The sequence below is a fragment of the Lycium ferocissimum genome, chromosome 8, assembly GCF_029784015.1.
Source record: "Lycium ferocissimum isolate CSIRO_LF1 chromosome 8, AGI_CSIRO_Lferr_CH_V1, whole genome shotgun sequence".
Taxonomy (NCBI): domain Eukaryota; kingdom Viridiplantae; phylum Streptophyta; class Magnoliopsida; order Solanales; family Solanaceae; genus Lycium; species Lycium ferocissimum.
This window is the reverse complement of record NC_081349.1, coordinates 19033253-19058480: the sequence shown is the minus strand read 5'-3', so window position 1 is coordinate 19058480 and position 25228 is coordinate 19033253. Positions and strand designations below refer to the sequence as shown.

At 35.0% G+C, this 25228-nt stretch overlaps 1 protein-coding gene and 1 long non-coding RNA gene across 3 annotated transcripts; one reads left to right on the top strand and one right to left on the bottom strand.

Moving 5' to 3' along the window:
* Nucleotides 1–293: 293 nt before the first annotated feature.
* Nucleotides 294–1979, bottom strand: LOC132066682 (uncharacterized). The gene is made up of 3 exons (XR_009416908.1): nt 1905–1979; nt 1411–1546; nt 294–502 (listed from the first exon to the last, which is right to left on the bottom strand). It is a non-coding gene; the product is annotated as an uncharacterized LOC132066682 (long non-coding RNA).
* A 3038-nt stretch (nt 1980–5017) lies between these two features.
* On the top strand, nt 5018–24616 carry LOC132067460 (probable AMP deaminase). 2 transcript variants are annotated; one of them, XM_059460710.1, is made up of 20 exons: nt 5018–5553; nt 7884–8038; nt 8984–9185; nt 9675–9853; nt 9987–10038; nt 10159–10286; nt 10399–10578; nt 10688–10755; nt 10879–11021; nt 11886–11947; nt 16040–16153; nt 16779–16919; nt 17872–18024; nt 19312–19365; nt 19442–19552; nt 20379–20552; nt 22920–23000; nt 23742–23840; nt 24014–24132; nt 24245–24616. In XM_059460710.1, exons 1-19 carry the CDS (start codon nt 5100–5102, stop codon nt 24080–24082), a joined length of 2619 nt encoding a protein of 872 aa, XP_059316693.1. In that variant the 5' UTR covers nt 5018–5099; the 3' UTR covers nt 24083–24132; nt 24245–24616. The 2 variants fall into 2 exon arrangements, with proteins under 2 accessions (XP_059316693.1, XP_059316694.1); XM_059460711.1 differs by having other exon boundaries at nt 5019–5541.
* Nucleotides 24617–25228: the final 612 nt, after the last annotated feature.

Sequence of the window (25228 nt, the reverse complement as noted above, 5' to 3'; positions counted from 1 at the left end):
AGTAGTTATCCATGTAGTCAAACACCTACGAGTTTTGAAAGATAAAAAATAGAATTAGAATCGTTAATTACTTGACACAAGCAATATGAAGTAAAAAAAACATATTGAAAACAAAACGCCTACTTCTTTCTTGAAAATCCGAATCTCTTCCCTTATCAGGTTAAACTCATCTGTTCGGGGTGCTGTAGGTGCATCTTGTTTCCTTGTCCCTTTTATCCCAGATTCCTTCCGTGATGGTTGTTTTCTGGAAGGAGGAGTAAACTGGAAACTGCGTCCGTTTCTTGCCTCGCGGGGAATCAGAATTGGCACTCCTTTGTTGCTGTTTGCCACTGGACAGATGCGGTGGTGTGGTACTAAAATCATCGTAATCATCGTCTACCAAATCAATATCATGTACACCATCAACTCCATGTTTGACGTCTGGTATGTCATGTGCAACAGGAGGCAATTTAAGAGTTTCCAACTCATGGGGTGTTGGCACAACTTCCTCAAATCTACAGGACTGTGAACAACAAAATATAGAAACTATATTACCGTATATATCTACATTGGTAACATACTAAAAAAATGAGGAAAATATAGTCAAAATATATTGATCACAAATGACTTATTTCATAAATATAGACAAAATATAATCAAAATATAGCATGTAAAACAAACATATTAAAACAGTTAAATGGTAAAAGACACAAAAGCGTTAAAAGACTGTTTTACGGATTTTTAGCGTCTCGAACATGCCATCCATCAATTTCTTGAATTCGGTTTTCCTTCCGTAGTTCGCCGGTTCAAAATTCTAGGAATTAAATTCCCGTCTTAACTGCAATGGTGTACGGGACTTTTGAGCAACATTCATACAACCATACTTGCATAGCAAGCGGCAAACCATGAATCCTATAATATTTCTTAAAACCAAAGCATATTTACGCCGATGCTTACAACCAACTCTCTAAACGAATCTTTACCCCAAGGATACTCATTATATCTCCCGTCCTCTACAACATCAAAATGGATCCTTGGTATGTTTGTTGAGTTCGGCTCTCACCACAATGTACCCACGTATTTATGAAATACAATATTGCCATCTTGATTGCGTCATCCCCTTTATCATCCTGAACAGTCTTGTTGAAACACTCAATAAGCTCGTGTCTTTTAACTGGCAATTGATTCTCCTGATTTCTACCAAAATAGTCCACCATAAGCCTATTCGGTTTTGAGTTATCATAAACAAAATCATTTTCATCAGATACACAATCTAGCCCGATTGATCGGTGCAAATTCTCTAAGGCCAAAACGCAGAACTTTACCATTTATTTCAAATGTAAAGCACCTATATGTCTCGCCCCTAAGTTCTTTGACCATAAAGCACCGAAAAATGTTTCGTACATCCAATTGCCATTCTGAGATATTTACCAAAACAAGAATTCCTAAACATATCCATCTGTGGATCTGTTAGTTTGCCTCTAATATCTTGCATTACATTAACATTCGTGTATCTACACATAGATGGTGCCACAGCAGGGTGCTTGGTAACCAAAAATTTAGATACCTGAAACAACATGCCAAAAAACACGTATGATTAACATATATTGACTAAATGTACTTAAAAATATACACAAAATAACTGTCAACAAAATAATAATGAATGTACTTAAAAATCTTAAAAATCACTGTAATAACTGTCAACAAAATATACACAAAAATAACTGAATGTACTTAAAAATCTTAAAAATCACAGTTATGGTGAAGAAAAATACGCACGAAATAACTGAAGAAACAAGTGTAAAAAAAACACAGAAAAAATATACTTAAAATGCACACAAAATATAAATCATTTAATTAATAGATCCGTAATAAGCGAACAAAAAAAAAAAGAACTAAATATCGAAAATACAACAAAAATATACCTTTTCATCATCATCCTCATCCACATTACGTTTGGCTTTAGCAATTTTCTTGCCTTAACATTAACAACATTGTCACCTTTCTCTTCTTTTGTTTCTCCATTTGAGAAACATTTTTCAATTTTTCTTGTTGTTTACTCTTCGAATCAACATATTCCTTATAACGCCTAGGATCGTTAATTCTTTTTGAACGATTCTCAGCATAAGAGCCTGCAATGGAAGTTTCATGTTGAGAAATTCCCAAAGAAAAATTAGGAATCGCACATTCGGGTTCTATACCTTATTTCTCATCGAATGTTGAATTTTTTAGTCATTCCAATTGAATCTAAGAAAAACAACCAAGAACAAACACTGATAGTTACTTACTTAGACTTGCATTCCCGATTCAAACGAAAAAAAAAACACCCAAAATATAGGTTAAATACAAGGTAAAAAATAAAAATCTGTATAGAATCTTACTTTATTTTGGAAATTAGATTTGAAACGTGAGAGAAATCAATGAGTAGTTAATTAGAGATAAAAAAGGAAGTTGAATAATTGAAAAAGCGATTTGAAATTGGATGAAAGTAATGGATATGGTGAATAATGGCGTCTATTTAGGATGAAGGAGAGAGACACGTTTTTTTTTGCTTAAATTTGGGGAGTGGGAAGTTATCGGATGAGTGGTAAAAACATGGTAGTATGTGAAGTAAATATGATATATTTTAGCTACTAAATATAATTATTGAAAAGTTTAGTTATGTTCCATAAATAGGTAATAATGGAACCTATGCCAAGTAAATTTTACATTTAACATTCCATTCATTATGATTGTAACCACATCTTTTTTTATGTTGTATAATAAAATAATTGAAAAAAAAACACAATTAATTCCTCAACCAATCCATTTGCCAATTAGCTCGCAAAGAGCAACGCTGACACGTGAATGCCATCTACAACATTAGGCTCGTGACACCCATTACATTACCCCACCACTTTTTATTTTATTGATAAAATATGAATTAGTGGTCAAAATAATGAACTATCATTTTTTTTTTGGCGAATTACACATCTCAACTAAAAATTATAATCATCTGTGCATAAAAACACATCCCTAGCCAAATATTAGTTGTTTCCTTTTCCTACTTTAACTATTATCATCTACTCAATAGGTGTATTTTAATACAAATGGTGCTAGTTCAGGTAGAAAAAAGAAACAATTGATACTCGGGGTGTGAAATTCACAAAAAAATTATAGTACAAGTGTGTTTTTATTACACAGATTTTTAAAAAGTGCTTGGATCTTGCCATATAGTACTCAACAGCTAAGTTTGCAAATCCTGGAACAAATCTTGGCGTCTTCTCCTACAGCAAATCAAGCCAATGACACCTCTACAAGATTGACATTGTATAGGAAAAACGTTATAAAAACAACAACATATATCTGATAGTTAATGGGAAAGTTGGCGAGGGTATAGCGACAGCATTTGGTGTCTGATATTTGGTTTTAATACGTGGATCTTTGGTACTTCATCTTTTCCTTTTTATTTAACTTGATAGTGGGTGTCCAAAATAAAGAATTACTTGTGATGCAAAAAAATTATCAGTATATAGATATTAGTGAATCAGCTTATTCTAAATAAGAATTTACATGGATGAGTTTAGCTGAATGAGTTGAATAACCTCTTTGGTCAAGGTTTTGGAAGGATAAAAGTGTTTTTTCCCTTAAAAAAATGTGTCTTAATTGGAGTGTTTAGCCAAAGCTTTTCAGGAAAAAGTAAGTGCTTGTGAATAGCTTTTGAAATCTTAACTAAGCACAAATTATTGCGTTAAAGTAATATTACTAAAATATTTTTTAAATTGATTAGTTTAATACAAACTCCAACTCTCAAAATGATTCTTTCTTAAAAATATTTCTAACGAAATATATTTTTTAGGATAAATAGATTTTAAAGCTTAACCAAACAAGTAGAAGGCAAACATTCTTCTTTTTGCACAAGAAAACAGAAAAAGACATCTAGGTGGCTTATAGGTCAATTTCTTTTTTACATCTTTTTTCCCTTCTAAAGTCCAAACCGCATATCCAATCGAGCTCTATTTCTATTGCCAAAGAATGTAGCAATGAGAGTATTTTTCTCTTAATCAAAGATCTCGTGTTCGAGCTCTGTATATACAAAAATCTTTGGTAGAGAGCGTTTTCCCCCAAATAATGTTCTACGTATAGTCAGGCTCCAATGCGGCTACCAAACATAGGGTGAAAAACCAACCCAAAAAAAATCTAGCTCTATTTCTTTCTTCATTTATCCTTTTTTTTTTTCTTTTCTTCTTAGTTCCCCCTTTCTGAGGTAGTAGGACCCGTCATTTTCACTTTACAGAGATAGGTTATAATTATAATTAAAAGTTAAAACAAATTTTGAACTGAACAAGAAAATAAGGAATTTGATTCAAACAGTCGCAAAGAATAAGTAATAAACTAATAAAAGATTAAAACATAAGCTAAATAGAATAAAAGATAAGAAAAGGGGTTCCGAATAATTATGTGAAAATCATAAATCACTTAGTTACATAGCTTAGTTGCGTAAAAGATATTTACACAATCAAATTAATTTAAAAGGTAATAACACTTTTAGTCCCTAAATTATTGATAAATTTTGATTTTAATCCTTATGATATATGATTAGTACATTTGAGCATCAATTAATAAAAAAACGTACACATTTGATCCTTTTACTTGTGAATATTCACTAATTTACCATGGTGATTGTCAATTGTTCCACCATTAATTACTCGTGTATTATGTTAATTCGTATTATTACTCTATATTTGACGGTAATATAGTTCTAAAAATAGTTCAAATATACATATTTCTTACAAAAAGGGACCAAAAACACTAATTCAGTCTAAAAGTTAAATATGTTTAATAAGATATTACAAAAACTAAAATCATAATTTACTAATAACAGAAGGACCAAAATTGCTATTATCTATAGTTTAAATTATGTGAATTATTGGTGTGATATTACATGTTATGCGGCCAATCGATATTGGTGTGAGATTACACATTTTGTTATGTGGCCAATCGATACTACACAAGTTAGCCACTAGCCAATATTAGCACACTCCAATAAAAGCAAGGGTTAAACCTCATTTTAGGAACTGAAACCCTATAAAACCCAAAAAGCACTCAAAACACTCCCCACATTACATACATCAACTCCAATGGAGCCATGGTTATCATCACCACCATCAGCTTCACAAATGCAACTAGCAATAGCTGCACTTTTCGGTGCATCCGTTATGGCTATCTCCGCTTTCTATCTCCACAAACGTAGCGTCGATCAAGTCCTCGATAAACTCATCAAACTCCGCCAACGCAAACGTCAAGACGACGATAACGCTGATTACAACTTCTCGATGCAAGATGATGATGAGATTCATGAGAATATTAGAACTACTAGGAATGTTGTTTACCTTGATAATATTGATGACGATGACGATGATGATGATAGTAGTGTGTTGAGGAGTTATAGACTACTTTCTTCGTCTATGCCTAATGTGAGTGTATCTAATGAGTGGATGAATAATGAGAGGCAGCCGTCGTCGAATTCTGTGGAGAAACTTAATTCGATTCCTTCCAGTTCATCGTCTCCTCAAAATAAAAGTAAGAGTACTGGTACGTGCTTTGAATGATTTGTTAAATTTTTTTTTTTTTTTTACTTTTTATTGCTATATAATTAAGCTTATGTGAGCTGGCTTGAATTGCATTTGCTAAGCCCGACTAAGGTTGATAGCCAGCTAAGTAGGCGTTTGGCCATAGAAATTTTTAAAAAAAATTCACTTTATTTTGGAATTTTTGAAGTTGGAGTTGTGTTTGGTTATAGTTTCTGCAAAGAATATTTGGTTGTTTGAATGTACTAAAAGTGAAAACTAGGTTATAGATGTTTCAAATTCCAAATGTAAATTCAAGTTGTATTTGGAATTTTCATGGCCATGTGCGGGGTCCGGGGAAGGGCCAGACCACAAAAAAGAAAGTAAGACAAACAAATTGAAATAAATAAGACAAACAAATTGAAATAAAGGGAAAAATTTGTTTACTTTTTGCTCTTATATACTTAAGCTTATGTGAGCTCGCTTGAATTGCAATTCCTAAGCTCAGATAAGGTTGATAGCCAGCTAAGACTAGTTAATTTATGATGGATCCTTACAATCCTCACAATACAATGATATAAAACATATTATTAACCCTCAGGGGTTGGCCTGGTGGCAATTGACTTGAGCCTTGGGGTGCTCCCTTTCAAGGTCTCAAGTTCGAAACCCGCTGGGTGCAAACAATTTCTGAGGGCCATCGGACTGGGAAATACTGAATTACCCGTGGTGCACTTGCGGGAAACTCCTTGCCGAGGGCCTGTGCACCCCCGGGATTAGTCGGGGCTCAAAGAAACTCGGACACCCGGTGCTTAATAAAAAAAAAAAAACATATTATTTGTTGAACTGGAAAACAATATTACGCCCTCCGTCCCAATTCAAGTGTCTTAGTTTGACTGGGCATAAAGTTTAAGGAATAAAAAGAGACTTTGGAATCATATGGTCCTAAATTAATGATATCCGTAATGTACTAAAATGTCCTTTGAATCTTGTGGTTTTAAACTTGCCACATAGTTGAATCGTCAACTTACTAAATATAGAAAGAGGCGCTCTTTTTGGGACAGACTAGAAAGAAAAGTAAGACACTTTAATTGGGACGGAGGGAGTATGTTTTATTGTGAGGATTGTAAAGATATGTAACTTCTAAAACAAGATGCCAGCTCTGATTTTTCTGGATTCTGCAGTTCTAACTTCTAACAGTAGTAACAGATGCTTTGAATATGTTCTAAGAAAAAGAAAAGAATATAAAAACTTGACTTTTATTGAACATTAGAATTGTGAAAAAATAAATCTTGTATGAGCGTACCACCATCTTAGCATCCGCATCTCTGCGACGTCCATCTTGTGGACGTGTTGGACTTTAGCAGCTCAACATTCATTCTCATCATGTGTATAGTAGAAAATGTTTTGAAAAAGCTTATGTCAGGGAAAGTATCTCCACTGTAGGTGTATTTATTTTACGCTATTTTATACTCCCTCCGTTTCAATTTATGTAAACCTATTTCCTTATTAGTCCGTGCCAAAAATAATGACCCCTTTCTATATTTGGAAACAATTTACCTTTACACAATGATCTATAGCCACAGAAAATATATGTGACTCATCTAAAACCACAAGTTTAAAAGTTTTCTCTTCTTTCTTAAACTTTGTGCCCAGTCAAATAGGTTACACAAATTGAAACGGAGGGAGTAGTTTTTTTCTTGAAAAGTTTCATAGAGGATGATCCGAGATTTGAACTTTATGGATTTTGGATTCTAGGACGGTGAAATGCTAGCAGGACCGGGCACATTACTCTCGTGCTTCTAGGGCTGTTACCGTCGGTTTTAACAGACAATCTTGTGGCATAAAGTTACGATAACCTCTAGCTTATGTTCTGTATAGATTTGAATTTCTCTTTATAATTGGTCTCTTTGTGCTGGCAATATACCTTACTACATTGATTAAAAAAAATTATGTAACTACCTTGTCTAATAACTGTAGAACTAGAGTGATCCTAGATGATGCTTAATTGAACATCTGAGTCATCTATTATGTAATACTGGGTGGTTCCTGCCCAGGTAGGAAGGTGAAAAGATAAGACGTAGACTGTTAGATAAAGGTCACATGCTCCTCCTTTTTCTTTTTCCCCTGAGGTAAGTGTTGCTTGTAAGAGCATGTGACGGTCACACAATTATTCTCAGAAGTTTGCTTTGTTGCCTAGATAGTGTAACAGGTAGCTTCTTTAAGCTAGGAGGTAGAAACGCCTTTCTCTCTCTCTCTCATACTTAATAATGTGCTTCAGTAGTCTTTTTAGTTTTCTAATATCTAGGGGAATTCTGTGAGATATTCATTATATATTCCAATTTTGTCATATTTCAGGCGAAGAAAGAGTTGTGAGTAGCTTTAATCCGCTGAATCGAGTGGAAACTGCTGGGAAACCAGGTGATTCTGCATTTGAAAGTGTTGGCAACTCTAATGAGGACAAAGGCGAGTTTGCTACTGCTGCAGAGGATGTTGTTTTCTCCTACGATAATGTAAATTTTTGAACTGGATGCTCAAATGTGAATTCTGACAAGCCTCTGCCTTTTTTTTTTATTTAAATTGTGTGTGTGTGTATATATATATATATCTAGATGTAATCTCATCTGACATTCTCTTCCTTACACCTACTGCCTTTTTGCCTTTTTCATATTTAATAGCTGACAATTTTTATGTTGATTAAACAAGCCTGGAATTCTAGGTATATGAATGTAGTGTGACACTTCACTGGATTTATAGGAGTAGTGTTTTTTATAGGTTATAATTTTATTCACAAAGAATCAACTTGAACTTTCCATTTTATTCACAAAGAACCACAGCACCAATGGGGCACTGACTGTATTCAGAATAAACTGGACTAGTCTCCTTCAAGTATGCAAGGAATATAACATTGGTCTTGTACGAAAACTTTAAGTTTGTGTCTAAACCACTGGATTAAGGTATTGTTGCAGGTGCGTTTCATGTGTTTAAAATAAGAAAGGAAAAAGATAAGAATGTCAAACCAATCTCTCTATTGTGTGGCATGTGTGCATTGATGCATGATGAGAATTGTTTACCGTATTGCTAAAAGAATACAAGAGGAGGAGAAAGAAAAGACTGCATATGGTATATGTCATCTTGACCAAATTGCTATTTGAGCTGCTTCCAGTCAACCTAGCATTCTCTCCAATTTCTCAAAGCTTCGGATGTTCTACTTATTATTTCCTCCTGCCATGGATATTTAGATTCACTCATCTCGATTCATCAAATGTTAAATTGCATGTCTTTAATTTCACCAGATTTGGTAGATTGTTTGATTCAGTTTAGTGAATAAAGATTGTTCAGCTACATTGGATTGCTATCCTCCCACTAGCCACTATGGTTTTGAGATTAGTACAATTAGATATTTTTAAACTGAAAACGCTCATGAAGTTACTTCTTTTGCTCCCATTACTTTGTAGGATACCGGTCCAACTGAAGAGGAATTTTCTATCTCTGCCTTAACTGAAAGTCGTATTCATATTCAGCATAAAACAGTCGCACCTGAGGCAAGATCTAACATAGATCATGGTGTTGGAGAGGTAGACGGAGCATCTATGCACATTGTGGAAAATGATCCTAGTTTATTCAACAACATTTTGCCCCTGCCAGCTACAACACACGGTATTTTGCCCCTGCTGGCGATGCATATATAAGCTACTAAGGTTTAAGCCCAGGAGTATCTAGAAGTACAAATGGGTCATAGCCTTTCCACACACGAGTTCTCCCTGACTCCTCTTTTCCGTGATTGCGGCCTTGTTCTCTGTGATCACGGCTGCACCAGGTCCTGTCCACCAACACTGTATTCCAATCCTAAACTGATCCAAACAAGGCCGGACCCCCTCGGGGCTCAACCCAAACCATACCAATAAGTCATAAACAGTTTAAGCAACATAAGCACATTTGTTACATTGTTTGGAACCCAAAAACATAATACAGGGAGGGGTTGGTCGGGTTGTTACAATGTATTCTCATGCAATATTATGTGGTAAATTAATGAGGGAAATGGAAACTACTGTTAGTGAGATCTCTCAAATTTAAGAGAGTGTCTTTGTGTGATGGTGATCTTATTCATACTTAGTTATTCTTTCTATTGCTATCATTTTTCCGCAGATCCTGTGAACGTTGAGGAGGAAGAAGTACTGAAGATGATCCGTGAATGTTTAGATTTGAGAGAGAAGTATGTTTTCAGGGAAGAAACTGCTCCATGGATGAAAGAGATTACGAGTGAATCAAAAGCGTCGGCTAGGAACCATGATCCATTTAGCTTTGGCCAATGTGAAGCAACTTCTGTGAGTTGTGATTCTGAACTTATTTATGACCATAAAGGGTTTGATTTTAGGCTGCCGTATTCTCAGTATCTCAAAGTATGGATGTTGTCTCAAGCACAATTTCTAATAATAATACTTCTTGGATTGGACACAGCACCATTTTAAGATGGAAGATGGAGTTGTACGTGTTTATGCCAGTGAAAACGGTAAGTTTGGTTAAGAAAGTGGAGCACATTTGATTGAATGGAATAGTCTGACATTGTTTCATCATTATCTTTCGTCTGCCTTCCTAATGGGATCTTCACGTCCTACCGTGCATGTTGTAGATATTGAAGAGCTGTTCCCTGTTGCTAGCGCAACAACATTTTTCACTGATATGCACCATGTCCTCAAAGTAATGGCTGTAGGAAATGTTCGTTCTTACTGTCACCATCGTTTGCGATTTCTCGAAGAGGTAATGTTTTTTTGGGCAATTTTCATTGATTCCCCATTTGTACCATTTTCTTGATATTGTACCATTTGTTAATTCTCTTGGTTTTTCATAGCATTTTCTTGATATTGTACAGAAATTTCGCCTCCATTTGCTAGTAAATGCTGACCGGGAATTTCTGGCTCAAAAGAGTGCACCTCATCGTGATTTCTACAACATCAGAAAGGTTGACACCCATGTGCATCATTCTGCTTGCATGAATCAGAAGCATCTTCTGCGGTTCATCAAGTCGAAACTGAGAAAAGAACCTGACGAGGTAAGAAATTTATTACTGCCAGGGAATGATGCTTTCACTTGCAGATTTCTGTGGGCGTATAGGCATGCCTATTTTTTTGGTCTTAATCACAGGAGTCTTCGCAAAACAGGTAGTCATATTTCGGGATGGACAGTATCTTACACTGAAGGAAGTCTTTGAGAGTTTGGACTTGACAGGGTTTGCAACAACCTTTCCCCTGCTCTCTTTCGTTATTCTGCATAAATTCTAATATTCTGCTATATGTGCGTGGGGTGGGAGGTCTGCTATTTGTTCTTTCCCTTCTAAGCACTTTATTTGCAGGTATGATCTTAATGTTGATCTTTTGGACGTACATGCTGATAAGAGTACATTTCACCGGTTTGACAAATTCAATCTCAAATATAATCCTTGCGGACAAAGCAGACTCAGAGAAATCTTTCTAAAGCAAGACAACCTTATCCAAGGTGTGTTCCTTGGAGATGTAACTTTTAATAGTAAATTACCGTACTGTTTTTTCAACCGACAGCAAAATTTCTCACTTCTTTTCTTCAATTTTATTTTAGAACTCCTGTAATACAACTGTCATTATAGCGTACGTTTGAATTTTCTTTGGTTTCAGTTGACCACATTCTGCAGTGGTTAACTTAAATTTAGGTTTCAATTAAAAAAGCTCTGTAGCATGTTATTTTATTTGGAACCTCCATCAAGGCAACTGTTACTACACTGTTAAAACTGTACTTTTTTTTTCTTTTTTTTTTTTTTGTTGACAGCCGCTTGATGACACCTTCTAATAATTGTTCCGGATATTCACCAAAAAGGAAAAAAAGAAAACAGAAGTAGCTAGATATGAAAATATACTTAACTGCACAAAGCATGCATATGCAATATCTGCTTTCCTTCTGTATATGAATGTATATATTCTACTCTCGATGTCACAGACTCACAAGATACATAAACTTGCTGTTTAGTGTGTAAGGAGTAAGGACCAACATAATAGGTTCAGGACCATTGGGATAATAGACTGACTAGGAGACCCTATTCATTTCTTGTTAGCTTTGCTTGAAGTGGAAGTAGTACTTGGGTTGAGTGGATAATGATGTATATGGCACCTTGTCAAGCTTTCATGTCCTTGTGGAGTATCACCTTCTGTATATCTGTGGGATATCCTGACCAATGTCAAATGTACTCAGTTTGCTCCATGTTAACGCTGTATATGCTTGCTGACAGTTTGTCACCTTTAAATCTGTTGCTGTTTCATATGCTTCTTAGATGTGGTTTTGGTAACAATAAAACATATTTCTTCGTTTTCAAAATATTGTCTTATTCAGGGCGCTTCTTGGCTGAAGTCACGAAGGAAGTCTTGCAAGATCTTGAAGCAAGCAAATACCAGGTAAAACAACATACATTAATATGTTTGAAGTAGTTTCTTCTACTTCTCTTTTTCCTTCTTTTAAAAATTATTTTGATGTAATTGTTTTTCTCTTATACGATTTTGCTGATTGATTGTTAACAATATTTAGAAAAATTGATATATTCACGGTGGCTGTTAAATATTTCCGATAACTTTTAAGCATAAGATATATTTTTTCCTAGAAGCTCCGTAAACTCTTAAAATAGCAGAAACTAATGTGGCTTCCTGTCATACGTCACAACTTTTTCCCCTCATTTTTCAGATATGTCCCCTGCATTGCAATTTTAGTTAGTTTTGAACTCTTTCTACCTCAAAATCAACATTGTTAGCTACTTATCAAAATCAACTTTGTTAGCTAACTAATTGATCCTTGCCCATGTCGGGCTAAAGTTATTTTAATTTACATTGAGAGTGAGAAGATGTACTACTGCAAGATTCTACCTAACCTAGGAGGAAACCTAAGAAAAGAAGGAAAGTGGATCATTGTTCATGAGCAGCATCAACCGATGCGAAGCAAAGGTTTTCCGCTTCATCGGTAAGGCTAAGCGATCTTAGAAGCATGTTGTTTTTGTGAAGTGCCAAGCCATCCGAGTGAGAAGTGATCGCTTCTTTGAGTCTGACTTTCAAAGATGAAAAGGAGTCCCAGGGATGGTTGAGTGGTTGAGGCATTAGAGTAACAACATAAAAATCCAGTTCAAATTCAAGCTACAAAACTCAGTGTGAGTCCATCTACTACTGCATTGGTGGACAGGTTGACACTTGTGCCTGTAGGGGCTATAGCAGTCTGTCCGGTGGATTAGTGGAGGTGTGCATGTTGGTCCAGACATTACCTACATCTATGAAAAAGATGAGAAAAGGGTCAAAACTCAAAAGTAGGAACAAATAGAGCCTTCTGCCATCTGAGTGGTAGGAAGTCTCTACCCTCTCGCCCGTTCTCAATTTTTTGTTCTCTGATATTATAAACACGCTGAAAAAATAATTTAAAATGACATTTGCAATTAAAGCTAACTATTGGTACAGTTCCTAATGCAATTGGATATGAAAGTCGATATTGCAAATCAATTCTTTTCTATGGTTAATTAATTGAAATCTGATAAAGGATTTTTCTAGTGAAGTTATGTGGAAGTTACATTTTTTACTGATAATTAGTTCGAGTAGGTGGGATCACTGGAATGTCTGAATTAATGAAGTTCCTGCAATTTTGATGTTATAAATTATAAATAGTAGTTACTAAATTCTCATCTGTTTGGTAATTTTTATTTTTTGTAAATTTGCGCTTCACTTCTCGCTTTTAGCTCCATGAGGCTTGTCGATTTTTTTGCATTTTCACTCTTGAAAACATTGATCATGAGTTGTTGGTGCTTAGCATGGTCAAGTTGACTCATTTTGTAAGACTTTCTTGACTTTTAGGATCTTGTCTGCTTCTGCACTAGGGAAGCCACTTAGAATGACAGCGATGTGGATTTGAATCTACATCTAGTGGAATTTGGGTTGGGCTGTTCTTATTTGTCATCTCAAGCCGCCAACATCAAGCGTAGGATTTCACCTTGTAAATGGGAACATTTGCTAGAGCTTTATACTAATGTGAGGTGATAAGAAGCAAACGAATATTGAGAAGTGTACAATCCAAATTGAAGTATGCCAAAAGCAAACTAAAAGGGATGTCTAAATGATGTTGACCCTTCAAGTTGAAGAAGTTGGTGATGGAGATGACGAGCTTTCTGCACTTGAAATATATTGGGGAACTGATCGCTTATCCTGAGTAATATGGTATCTTTTAAGTCATTCAAAAGGAAGAGTCTTGGTAGATCAACAAACTCCATTTGTTTAATCAAATCTTCTCTTGTTTCCTCTGAAGTTTTTTGGTACTTGAAATGAAATAATTGAATGAAATCAGGTACTCCCTCCTGTTCACAATAAGTTTCCAGTTAGCCTTTTTATTTTGGTTCAAAATAAGTCTCCACTTAATTCAAGAAGGATTTAACTTTATTTTTCCAGATTTTCCCTTAAGTGCTAAGTGACCAGATCCCAATGTGTCAAGTTAATAGGGGAGTTAGTATTTTCTTAAGGTGTGTGCTAAAGGCTAAGTGGAAGTGGACGCTTATTTTGAACTGGGAGGGAGTTTGTTTTGCAATTCTAGGGTTCTAGGTGTTCATAAACTCGAGAAGGATGGATCTGGGCTAATATAGAAGACATGCTAATTTTGTTCTGTCAGCTTGTATAAGTGTGCACATTTGGAAAAGTTTCTGGATTGTTCAGTCCACAGAATTGAAAACTGTGAGCTACTGAAGACATGTCCATCCGGTTTATTTTTTAAACAAACATATTATCTCTTTCTTTGAGTAATTAAATTTAATTTGAGCTCGCTCACTCAAATAAAAGAAAAATGCAATCCAGTGTAACACCATTATCGCATTGAGGCAAAATTAAATCTACTGGGAAAGCCTGGCCCATTAAAGGGGCTTGAATGGAGTCTTACGGTGTGGGCCAAGGAAATGGAATGAAAGTGTAAAAACGGTGGGGGTGAGTGGTGGCTAAGAGAAACATAGTAACAACTGGGAAAAATGATGACAAAATGCAAGAGGAATGGGAGTTGCGGACTGTAAAGGGATCTGGGATCAACGCTGGGCAGGGGAAGGGGTGATGGGATTTTAAAAGTTGAAAAAGTAGTGGGTCATATGACGACTTAAGCATGTGCAACTCATGTTTTCCTAACATGAAACATGTTTATTTTCTGGAAAGCAATTTTTGACTTACCTTCAGTCAGTTCAGTAATATTATGCCAAATAGGAACTGCAACAAATAGTCAAAACCTTTAATTCAAAACCAAACTGAACATAACGCCATTTTGGTCATTCAGTTGTTGTTCCAATTTCCCTGAAATAATTGAACAATGATCAACTCTGCTTTCTTCTTGCTGAATAAAGTATATTATATTAAATGTTGTGAGACTACTAAAAAACTTTACTTCGCTGGACCTTGTATATGGGAGAGTTTACTGTGATTGGTTTTGAAAGAATACCGCCAATTGTCAATACCATTTGTGCTCTGATTGTCTTGGTTTGAACTTGAGCTAATAAGAGCTTAACATTTGCAAGAGCCCAAACTGCTGCAGTTCTGCCTTAGTGAAGTGTGATTCCCACATCTAACAACAAATTGTTGAATGGATTCGATGACCAAACTTGAAAACAAGTTGTCTGTCAAAGTTAAATTAGCATTATTAACTCGGGATAGGGAGAATTTGACACAAATGGCTTCTTTTTCGGAAATGACCTACAACATGCCAATATATGACTATTGCTGACTGAATATTTGCTCCAGTCTTTATTTCTTTGCAATGATAAGCCTTTCATGAGAAATTGGTTCTGTTATCAAAGTCTGTAACTTTGTGGCTCAGTTGCTCTACTCAGAAGCACCAGATTCATGATTGTCATTCTGTTGATGCGCAAGTTCTTGTTTTTCCGGGGACTTTAGAAGAGCTTCTTGCTGATTGGAAACTTTTGTTTTTTTTATTAGAAAAATCTTTGGGTTTTGTTTGTATCTTAAGATTTTTTTGATAATGGGGTGGTCAGGTTACCGTCTACATCGCACCAGCACAAGAATCAAATAACTCTATCCACTGAGGTTTAGAAAGATGGGTAGAAATCACCTAACTACTATTTCTTTCTTCTCCTTTTTTTTTTTTTTGGGGGCTTCTGCTGGTGTCTGAGTCCTGGCTTTCATGGTCCATTCCCGTTTTGTTGACCGCTAGGAACACACTTGGGTGCTTATTTGTATCTTACGATTGCTTGCTGCATGTGCCAGTAGTTCTTGCAACTTGTGAGCGTATCGCTTGATGGGCTTAGGCAGTTTATAGCCCTCAAGAGCGATAACTGCTTCCAATAGGACCATGGATACTTAAATAACACTTTAAGATAATATGTAGCTATCACACTAACATCGTCTCCCAGGTTGTCTATTCTAGGCTGTCTGATTGTATTGTATACCTTATTTGCGAGTACTATTTTCATAGTTCAGTATGGTGATAATTCGTCATAATAATGTATGACATTATCCTTTCGTCTTTTTCAGTTGGCTGAATACAGAATCTCCATCTATGGAAGGAAACAAAGCGAATGGGATACACTGGCTAGCTGGTTTGTGAACAATGAACTATATAGCCAAAATGCAGTATGGTTGATTCAGGTGGGTATAATGCTGATAATGTAATATTCTTGTAAATTACTCCCTTCTTTTAATTTTATATTGTAGTATTTGGCTGTAGGCGGAGCTTAAGATGTTAATTTGACATGTTTATTCTACAAGCAGTTGTGGAAGAAAATAATAAAGTCATGAGTGAATATTAAATAGTTATTTTATAGTGAAAATATTAAATCAAAATTTTAAATTTTGGATAGTTCAAATGTATTTGAATTTGTTAAAAGTTTTGAAAGTTGTATAGAACAATATTATTCACCATTGATTGGGTCACAATGTACTTGATGGAATATGATGTTTTTAACCCTAAGTTCAAACTTTTCTTGACTTGCTCGGCATTACCATGACAATTTTACTTCAGAAGCTTTTTCTTTCATGATCTATCACTCCCCACTATTGGCCATTCTTCTCCACTTTCATTACCAAGTGTAGCTGGCTGAGTATTGTGGTTGCAATAGGCTTGTGTTTTCTGTGCAGCAGTTTCTAAGTTCTACATAAAGGGAATATTTAATCACATAATCAATTCTCCTGGACAATTTAGATCCTTTCGGTGATTATGTCAGTATATTTGCTTATGGATAGACGATGCATTTCTCACTTTTACTTTTTGCAGCTCCCACGGTTATACAATGTCTACAAGAGTATGGGAACTGTCACCTCCTTCCAGAATATTCTAGATAATGTGTTCATTCCACTATTTGAAGTCACAGTTGATCCAAAGTCTCATCCTCATTTGCATCTGTTCTTAATGCAGGTTAAGTGCCCTTTTTTATCTTCTGTAGTTATGTTGTTTACCATTAACACGGTAGCTATATTTTGAAATTTTCTGATTTCTCTTTTTAAATCTTTGTCAATTTCAATTTTGTGCTACCAAAAAACAGAATTTCCTTTGCCCCTAATTTCTTACTTTTATCTTTATTTTTTTGTTCTGATCTGCTACAAATGGTTTTACATGAAGTTTGTCCAAGATAATATCTGATATGGACCTGAAAGAAATCCATAAGGGCTTAATGCAACACTGTATGGCCTTACAATTTCAATCTTGGGAACAAGCATGTTTAACAAGTGCAGCTTTGGAATTACATATATGTAATTTATAGTTTTCCTAGATGAATTATGTGGTTCTCTGTGATTTCTATTTCTTGGTATAAGTCTACATGCATCTCATATGCCCAAATGTATGTTGTGGCAATTACCTAAAACGCGTTGGTAAAGTGCTCAGTTTAAGATAGCCATGACATCATCCATGATGCATTGATTAGAATAAATACTAAACGGGTCCTTTAGGGGTGGTCTGGAAACTACTGATTTTCACGTGACACTTTTTCTTACAGTCCTATAAATAGGAAAAGTTCAAGCATTATTGGTCGATCAAGTTAATTACTTAAATTACAGTGTTCCTATCTAACAAGTTGTTCAGAAACTTCTACATTTAATTGCCTTTGTTGTCTTCTAGGACTTCTACCGTTAAATTAAAATAAGCCAGTAATTGCTGTCTTGAGTTTCTGTGACATGCACTGTAAGATCTTCTTTTATGTGTAGGTTATTCTCTATTGAAGGCCACTCTTTTCCTTTTATTTCTTGTTATTTCACTGCTAGAATGCCATCATACAAGAACCAATTTTTTCAGTGCATTCTGTGCATGCATACCATTGGAAATTCTTAGTCAATTGAAGGAGCCTAAAGTTCTATAATTTTGATGACAGGTAGTAGGTTTTGACATGGTAGATGATGAAAGTAAACCAGAGAGACGTCCTACCAAGCACATGCCGAAGCCAGATGAATGGACAAATCAGTTCAATCCAGCATTTTCTTATTATGCTTATTACTGTTATGCAAACTTGTATACACTCAACAAGGTCAGTGGTGCTTCACGACTCCAAATATCAGCAGTACTTAAATGTGTTACATATTCATCAAAGTTTGTCCTCCTTGGCTGCCTAATTTTGTTCTGGAGAAAATTATCTTTACAGTGGGTGTGGTTTAATTGAAGTACCTTGAACTCGAAAGTCGGAACTGAAGAAAGTGACTGTCCTAGGGATGGCGATGGAGCATATGCAGACTTAATCCCATTCAATAAACTTAATCAAGACCTAAACTTCTTGTCGAAAACTCGAGAAATTAACGAAAGGAAAATGGAATTGAATTTGGCTAAGACATTTAGGGAATGCATGTACAGACCGTTTCTATACCCAGATGGTCACTCTGCGTTACCTGCATACTTTGTCCTTTCATTCTCCTCTTTTCTCATTCTTCTTCTCTCTGTTACCAAATTTGTCCATAAGCAAACTATTCTCTGTCTTAATTCATTCCTTCCCAATAAAAAGAATTAATGTTCAAGACGTCGCGGTTTGACTTCTTGCCGCAGACTAAAGCTTGATATTTTAGTGGAGAAGGGTAGAAAATGGGCGGCACATTATCCACTGAGTTTCAAACTGTGGCCAGTAGCCCTCAGGGTTTTCTTGGTTATCAAAAAACAATAAAAGAATAAATGTTCAAGGTCGTTAAATTGATAGTGCCGAAGGTGTTTATATAGTTTTATTGGCTGGACCAACTGTCATGGTAAAGAATTTCAATCATGTTTGAAACTAAAGTTGGTTGTTCATTAACTGAACAAAGAGTAGGAGCTTAGGCAAAGCTCTATCCTAAATAACGGGCTATACAACAAAGATACCAGTGGTCGAGGGCCTTGGACCAAAAGTGTCCTGCACGTGAGTTCTACAAGAATTTTTACTGCCCCACGCCCAAGAAATTTGTTCGTGTGCCACAATTTCCACCCCTAGACGATCTTAGCCAGCAGCTGAAGAGTTGAGAGCTGAAAAATAAGGGAGTTAGCGCTTGACTAATAAGATAGAAAGAGCCTTTCTTGCTTGTTTAGTAAAGTCAACCTTTGGCAGTATGGTTGGGGTGGCTTGCTGGGGCATGAGCCACTTTTGAAGAACATGCTTACGAGTTTTTCATATGATGTTTATCAACCTCTTTCATTGTTTATGTTTGCTAGCATACTTGAGCTTCTTCCTGTCTACTGCTGCCCTATTTTTTCTTTGTAACGGAGAGGACATCTTTTCCGCAAGATTGTGTGGACTGTTGTCTCTCTTTCCTAAGCGTAAGACTATATGTTATGTATTTATTATTTCTTATGTCAGCTTCGGGAATCAAAAGGGTTGCGAACAATCAGATTAAGACCACACTGTGGGGAGGTTGGTGTTCACTTCTGGTGATCTTTCTGTTAGCAAAATATAAGTGTGCGAAATTTATGTTCTCAAGTTCATGCAGGCGGGTGATGTTGATCATTTAGCTGCTGGGTTTCTTTTATGTCATAACATTTCTCATGGCATCAATTTGCGGAAGAGTCCTGTACTGCATTATCTTTACTACCTTGCACAGGTGTCTCTCTTAATAACCTTTATCTCATTAACTGATAGATGCAGTGAGCATTGTTTAGATCTATTTTGAAATTCCCTGCAATTAGATGACATTATTAAATCATTTAGGGTAGTCCAAGGAAGATTGTACTTACTAATGCATACAGTGGAAAGGTTGTAATGACCTATTGGATGCTTGTTAAAGTTTATGAGGCCTCGCTGATATGATTATATTTCAAAACTTAAGAGGGTGTAAAAGAGGAATTCACACACTGGATTTAGAAACATCACGAGGAAAAAGGAGAAGAAAAACTTACGGGTAAATTATATAGAGTAAGCTAGTCTAGATCTAGATCACAAGTGCGCCATGTGCCAATACCCTTAGACATTGAAATAGAAAATGTTTCTGAAGAATTGCTCCTTACTGTTCTTGCTATTTTGCATGTTCACTTTGTTAAGCATTCCCCAGAAGTGCTGCATCTAGCTTTGGCCTGGGACCTATCTTCATCATATTTCTCTATTTTTTTAAACAAATCTATTATTTTTATTGATATACACTAAGATGGCAGCACGAATGCAATTCAACTAAATTTTATTTCTTCAATATGTAGTGTGCTTCATATGTACAAAAAATTTCCCAGAAATTTGGTCCTGATGATGATTTGATTTATTATCATGTTATATTTGTAATGTTGAGCTATGCTGGGACGCATCATATTTTTCTGTGGAATATTCCTCTGAAGTCATCCTTATTTATATATTATGTGCTACACTCTAGCGCTCTCGCTCGCTTCCCTTTGTTTTCCTGTTTATTCACTTTATTGCCACTGTTCTGTATAACTATTCAGGTTGGACTGGCAATGTCTCCCTTGAGCAATAATTCACTTTTCCTCGACTATAATCGGAACCCATTCCTTATGTTCTTCCATCGTGGCATGAATGTCTCACTCTCTAGTGATGACCCCTTGCAAATTCACTTGACAAAGGAGCCCCTCGTGGAAGAATACAGTGTTGCAGCTAAGGTTAGTCCATTTTTCTTTTTATTCCACTCAGTAGAACTAATTGCTGGAGGGGGCCCAAACTCAAAATATCAAAACAATAATTTTTTGCGCGGATTGCCCTTCATATGGACTGGTCTTTAATTTTTGTACCTCAAATTTGGTCTTTAATTTTTGCCCCTGCTTCTCATTTAATGGAAATTTTTGGGTCAAAATAACCTTATTCGCTGGTCTACGAAATCAGAGATTCTGAGTTTGATCCCCAGCAATGTCAAAAAAAAAAAAAAAAAGTTCTCAAGGCCAGCATAAATGAAGTTATCCGGCATAAGTTGTGTAGTAACTAATTCGCTCGGCATAAGTTTAAAGAAATTTTGCCCTATCCGCCTAAGTTTTTTAGAAATGAAGTTACGCCGGATAACTTAAATCCTACATAATTTATGCCGGACAAGGCAAAGTTTCTATGTAACATTTAAAAAAATTCATTAGATTATGACATAGATTAACATTGAGCAAACATATAACATGTGTGTTGAACAATAAATAGTAGCCTAAAGAAATGCCAACTAAATACATTTTGGGTTATTTCTTAATATTAAAATAGTTTGGGTCATAGAGATAGATTTAGTCATTTCACCATGGGTGCAAATATATAGTGAGTATTAGCACATAAATATAACATTTATATAATTTTAGATACATAAATATAACATTTATATAATTTTAGATATATAATCCTATCTCTTGCTCTATATTTTTAAATGAGAGGTACACAAAAATTCATTGCATCGGGTCTATTGAGCAAATATATAATGAAAAGAATTGAATCATTCTTAGAGTATGGCTGCAACTTTAAAAAATATAAAACAAAAAAACAAAAAGCAGTGAAAATGTAGAATTATGGTAATTGGGAAAAAAGAGAAAATATGTGCATGTAGTAGAATAATATGTGGGACCCTAAGCAAACTTTTGAAAGAATTCAAGGACGTTTGTCAATTGTTTGTTGCTGCTTTGACACCACCTTTGTTGCCTTTTATAATTGCCATCAAACTTTCAAAAATTTACCAAAACACATACATGATAGCTATGCAAATAAAGGCCAATACAGGGGCAAATATGACAGTTCTAAAGATGTGAGGACTACAAAACTCATGGATCCTCAGTTATATAGTATTATTTTAATGAAAGTTTATGAGAGGAAAGTCTTTGACCTTTTTTTTTTTTTTTCCAATTAAACTTATATTGGCAAACTCAGTTTTTGCAAAACGATTACAGTATCTAAGTAATATCGAAATTACTTGATGCTACAAGTTATTGTATGATGACGTCAATGAAGTTAATTTATAAATAAGATAGCATTTAAAATTAAATAATTAAAAGTCTTGATATGGCAAAATACTTTTATAGATGTTCCTTCAGATTAAATCATACTAAAAGAATTGAAACGTTAATGAAATCATTTGTTTTTCTTACTTTAATCTTTCCTTTTCCTTAAAAAATTCATATTAAAAAATGATGTATTTTTTACTTTTTCTTAATTTAAGTTACTTTTTACGGAAATTGTAATTTCTTAAACATATAGGGAACATTAGTATTTCATGTTTAACTTGACCATTTTATCCTAAATTATATAAAACATTGGTTATCCTATCTCTTTTAGAACATTGCAATATTAAAAAATGTGAAAAATCATTTTCATTATTATTTAATATTATTTTTATTTGGAGAGTTAAACTCTAGTTTTTAAATTATTTTTTTGAAACACAGTTACCAATTTCAAAAAAAAAATTATTTTTTTGAAACATTTTTAGCTATATATAAAAAATATTTTTTAGTTTAATAACTTTTTTACTTGTCCATAATAATTTTTTTTTTTTTTAAAAAAAATAATAATTTGACACAAGCTTAATAACCATTTTCGAATAAAAGAAAGACAACAAACCTTTGATCAATTTTAAATTTTGTTGAATAAATAGGTCTTTTTTGGGGTCACTATCCCATTTTCCGTGACATCATCATTCCTTATAATATTTAAGAGTATCACATTTTCCGTGACATCATCACTCCTTATAATATTTTAGAGGCCCATGTAATTAATCAAATTTGCCAATACGGGTGAGAACTTGCAAGATCATTAAAACTTCAAATAGGGGTAAAATGGACAAGAATTATTTTTGTGAGAACTACAAAAATTGAGTAGCTTTTGAAAAGTAGCCCATAATTAAGGAAAAAAAGTAAATTTGACTTTAGAAAATAATGTCAAGTCCTAAAAGTAATTAATAGAAAAGTTTGAGAATATGTTGGAAATTTTTGTGAGGACTACAAAAGCCCTTTGATTGTCCCTTATATATAGTAGTAATGACAATGTGTCCTTAACCAACTTTTATATTTCAGGTATGGAAGCTGAGTTCTTGTGACCTTTGTGAGATAGCTAGGAATTCGGTCTATCAGTCAGGGTTCAAGCATGCAGACAAGGTGAGCAATTACTGCATTCAGGCCTGATTTATACGCAACTCTTTGACAGATCTTCTGTGTGGCCTAAGTGATGATTCTTTGGTTGAAAAATCACAAATTTACTACACTTTATAGCCGTGGTTTCTCATAGGTTAGTTCTTTCGCATGAGAGACTGAAATTGTTTAGTTGAACTTGTATTCCAAAAGATTGGGAATGGATTTTTGTTTGGAAAAACTGTAATTTTTGATTGTCTTCTTCCTTCACCTCTTACCTCCAACTATCGGCTCCAAATAGTCCTACATTTCATCTTAATAGAAATATGCATCTCAAGGTTTTATTCGCAACATATGAAAATTGGCAAGGAGAAAATGAACATACTTGCTGTATCAGTCTGGCCTTTTAATAGATGTATCACTTTTGATCCCTTAACGCATTCTTAGTTCTGTTGGAGAGTTCGGCGGGGGGGGTTGGTGAGGGAGGACTTAGTAATTCTGGTGCTTGGACGCTACAGAGTAATATTAATGACTTCATTTTGATTCCACTTGTGTTAAATATCACATCTCTGAGAAACTTGTATGTTATTTACCTAGCCCAGATGTTGAGGGTGATTGTAAATCAAGCAACATAGGCTTTAGAGGTTAATGGAAGCATTAAACTTAGTGCATCCAAACATATGATGAAAAAGAGGTTCGGGTAAGGGGTATTCTGAAGAGCACTTTGTAACACCAATGCTAATTTACTTCCTATCATAAATGTTGCAGATGCATTGGCATGGCAGTAAATACTACAAGAGAGGCCCTCAAGGAAACGATATTCACAAGACAAATGTACCCAATTTGAGGATTTCCTTCAGACATGAGGTAAGCTTCCTTGGGTTCCCTTTTTGTCCTTTCTCCTGCTAAGATGATAACACTCGCAAGATGTTAGTGTTCCGTGAAAGTTCCTGCTATAGAAAATCAGAGTAACTAATAGCACCATAGTCTGTACTATGGCAACAATGTAATTTAATGAAATGACGCCCGATGTACTGCAGACATGGACGGAAGAGATGCAGTATGTTTATAGAGGAAAAGCCATCCTGCCTGAAGATGTAGAACATTGATCAAAATGTTATCAACGATCTTTATCTCACTGGGGCACATCATGATTCAGGTATCATCCTTGTTCTTCACCAGATTGTTCCACAAAAATGAAGAAAAGTGTGTGTGTGTGTGTGTGTGTGTTGGAGTGAGGCCTTGCTCACTGTTTTCATGTGCTTGCACAGATAGCCAGAAGTGAGGCTCCTATAGTGGCAAGGTTTAATAGCAATGAAGACGCAGTTCCATTAATATTGCTGCTTAATTTATACCTCGGTGGAAGCAAGTTTGCTTTTGGGAGTCTGGTCTGATGAGTGATCACCATCATGGTGCGTATTTAGTGCCTTCATTTCTAGTCCTATTAAATCTATACTATTGAGGTTCAGGCAATCAAAAGAATGTATCTGGCTTATTGCTGCGATGTGTAGTAATACCAGGCTTATACTAGCTGGAGCAGCTTTTACCCTATAATGTCTTGGTTGAACCATCATGCTTTTTATTCTCTTTCATTATGGCATTTTAAGCATCCACATCGCTTTAATGAGACCATTATTACTGCAGTTTCGGTGCAAGTAGTTTTAAGAAGTTGGGATTTTCACTAATTAAAAGAAATTATGAAAAAAGAACCAAGTCACAGAAATTTGTAAAAGACAATCGAGTATATACTAGACTCTATGGTTTATTTTACAACAAAGATGGAGAATATTTACAAGTGGGAACGAAATAAATATATGCGACTCAAAAGATTTTAGTTTTCATTTGTTGACATGAAAAGAGTATGTTTTAGTTATTTTTTCGTACGATTGATAAAGATGTCTTAAATTTCATACCAATCTAATGAAAACTAATTTGTCCTGCTACACTTAATAATTCTCTGATCAAATCAACTTTATTGTCAGTCTTTGGAATATGTTGACTTAAATTCCATTTCCATCTACTTAATAAATGTTTGTGGAATGTAACTGTGTATGAAACTCGATCGAATTTCACTCGCATCAGCTAGTGATATGATAATCAGGTCATCGTAATTCTTCTCGTTTTCACTTTATGATAGATGAAGTAACTTTTGGCCCTCCGAGAAAAATATGAGATTGGTTATGTTGGATTTTATATATATACAAAGATAGAGTAGATTATATAAATCAATGTTCCTGAATAAAAGATTGCAAATT